This window comes from Centruroides sculpturatus, unplaced genomic scaffold (genome assembly GCF_000671375.1).
Source record: "Centruroides sculpturatus isolate CEXI.00-Female unplaced genomic scaffold, Cexi_2.0 scaffold434, whole genome shotgun sequence".
NCBI classification, from domain to species: Eukaryota; Metazoa; Arthropoda; class Arachnida; order Scorpiones; family Buthidae; genus Centruroides; species Centruroides sculpturatus.
In genome coordinates this window covers 605,181-607,448 of record NW_019384694.1, presented here as the reverse complement: position 1 = coordinate 607,448, position 2,268 = coordinate 605,181, and the positions used below count along the sequence as shown (strand labels likewise).

The window sequence follows — 2,268 nt, the reverse complement described above, 5'->3', positions numbered from 1 at the left end:
TTCTTGCATTTATGAAATGTTATGGTTGATGCTTGGGGTGTCATCATGTATTTTAAGCACAATACATCATCATTACTAAAGTGATTTTTAATATAATATAACAGATGTAATGTTATTACTGTTTTTCACTGTATACATGTTCTGTAAACTTGGAGTTTTTGTTGCTTGAGATTAGATTATGTCATTCCTGATCAAACTGTTGAGAATCTACTGCAATTAGTTTATATATATATAAAAAATATAAAAATTATTTAAAATTATCTTTACTAGAATGTAATATATATATATATATTACATTCTAGTAAAGATAATTTTAAATAATTTTTATATTTTTTATATATATATAAACTAATTGCAGTAGATTCTCAACAGTTTGATCAGGAATGAGATAATCTAATCTCAAGCAACAAAAACTCCAAGTTTACAGAACATGTATACAGTGAAAAACAGTAATAACATTACATCTGTTATATTATATTAAAAATCACTTTAGTAATGATGATGTATTGTGCTTAAAATACATGATGACACCCCAAGCATCAACCATAACATTTCATAAATGCAAGAAATTGAAAGCCAACATCAGACTTTTAGACGTGCTTACAATTTCATTGTGCCATCTCATCACATGCTTAATTTGAATTACCCAAATATATAAATTTTTACACGTTTCAGTCAAGCATGCGTACAGTACGTCGACTCAAAAGTGGTAGTGTCTAAGACTATGTGGAACTTCAAATTGTTGAGACTCTACTAAAATTAAATTCATCATCTATTAAACTTTATGTATATATAATTTTATTTTTAATAGGAGAACCTCATATTGATGGAGAACCTGGCGATTTAAGGGTTAGGATAAAAACATTACCGTAAGAATGAAATTTATTAAAAAAAAGTCAGTTTTGTACTTTTAGTAATGTGTTGGAAGTATTTTAAAATATTTATTTTTTTAAGGCATTCCATATTTGAAAGAAAAGAAGATGATCTTTATACAAATGTCACAATTTCTTTAACCGATGCACTCAATGGATTCAAGATGGAAATAGTTCATTTAGACGGGCACAAAGTATGTAATTTATTTTTAGTTACTCAAAATTGACAAAAGTAAAAAAATTTTTGTTTCTGTGTTTAGGTGCAAATTTCTCGCGATAAAATTACATGGCCAGGAGCAAGAATAAGGAAGAAGGGAGAAGGAATGCCGAATTACGAAAACAACAATCTTCATGGTACTTTATACATAACATTTGACGTAGATTTTCCCAAGGGGGAATTAGATAATGAAGCGAAAGAAGGTAATAACAAATTACTCTGCTTATTTTTTAACAATTAAATTTGTAATTAATTATGCTAAGTGACCAATGCTCATTTTCAGCCGTGCGTAAGATACTAAATGAAGAATCTAAGACTAAAGTTTATAACGGTCTAAGAGGTTATTAATAGCATTAATATTTAGTACCAATGAGAACAATGTAAAGGGAGGCCAAAATTTCATATTTCTTTGAATTCCTCGATTCAGCCGAAGGTCCGTCGTCCTCCACAACACATTAATTCCACCACATTTAAGTACATTCACCGTCTCGATTACGTATGCAAGAAAGAATCCACATTTTTAACGTTTGATTTTGTACAAGGAACATTTTTATTCTTTTTGTCTCATTACATATTTGTTTTAAAATACAAATGTATGTGTTTGGAAAAAATGCATTTGTAAATTTATTTCACTTCAGTTTGATACAAGTCAAATAAAATTGACAATCCACTCCGTGGTCTCCAAAACCATAATCTTGTGTTCGTTCGGTTACAAAAACATCAAACATTGTTTTGATATTAGCATAACTGCATTTATGCCATTACAAAACTGGCAACCATGGCTTAAAATATTAAATAAAATGATCAGTTATTTAAATCAAAAGAATTGTCATTTATGTTTGTGTACTTTACAAAGTCACTTAAGTTTTTATTTATTCTGTCAAAGCAGAGAATGAACCGATCTATATTAAGGAGCTGCACCTAGCACTTGAGATCTTTAAGTCTAGCATGCAGTTTTTTTTTTTTTTTTTTTTATAATCTTTGAAAGAATAAAATCAATTTTGAAATTAAACATCTTGCTGCCTTTTTTTAAGATAACTAGCAAAATATTTTGGCTAATCTTAATCAGAATTTTACATACTTAAATAATCAAAACTGTGTGCGTGACGTCAGCATATTAAAGTTATGCAGCTAGGCGAACCTGATCTGTATTGGGATTGACAACCATAAATGAGAAAT

At 28.7% G+C, this 2,268-nt stretch overlaps 1 protein-coding gene across 1 annotated transcript; it reads left to right on the top strand.

Moving 5' to 3' along the window:
- Positions 1 to 721: 721 nt before the first annotated feature.
- LOC111627394 (dnaJ homolog shv-like) lies at positions 722 to 1,915 on the top strand (the record flags this gene model as incomplete). The annotated part of the gene is made up of 4 exons (XM_023370958.1): positions 722 to 869; positions 955 to 1,066; positions 1,133 to 1,292; positions 1,373 to 1,915. Coding segments are annotated over 4 exons (485 nt in total), but the record flags the coding sequence as incomplete, so codon positions are not given.
- Positions 1,916 to 2,268: the final 353 nt, after the last annotated feature.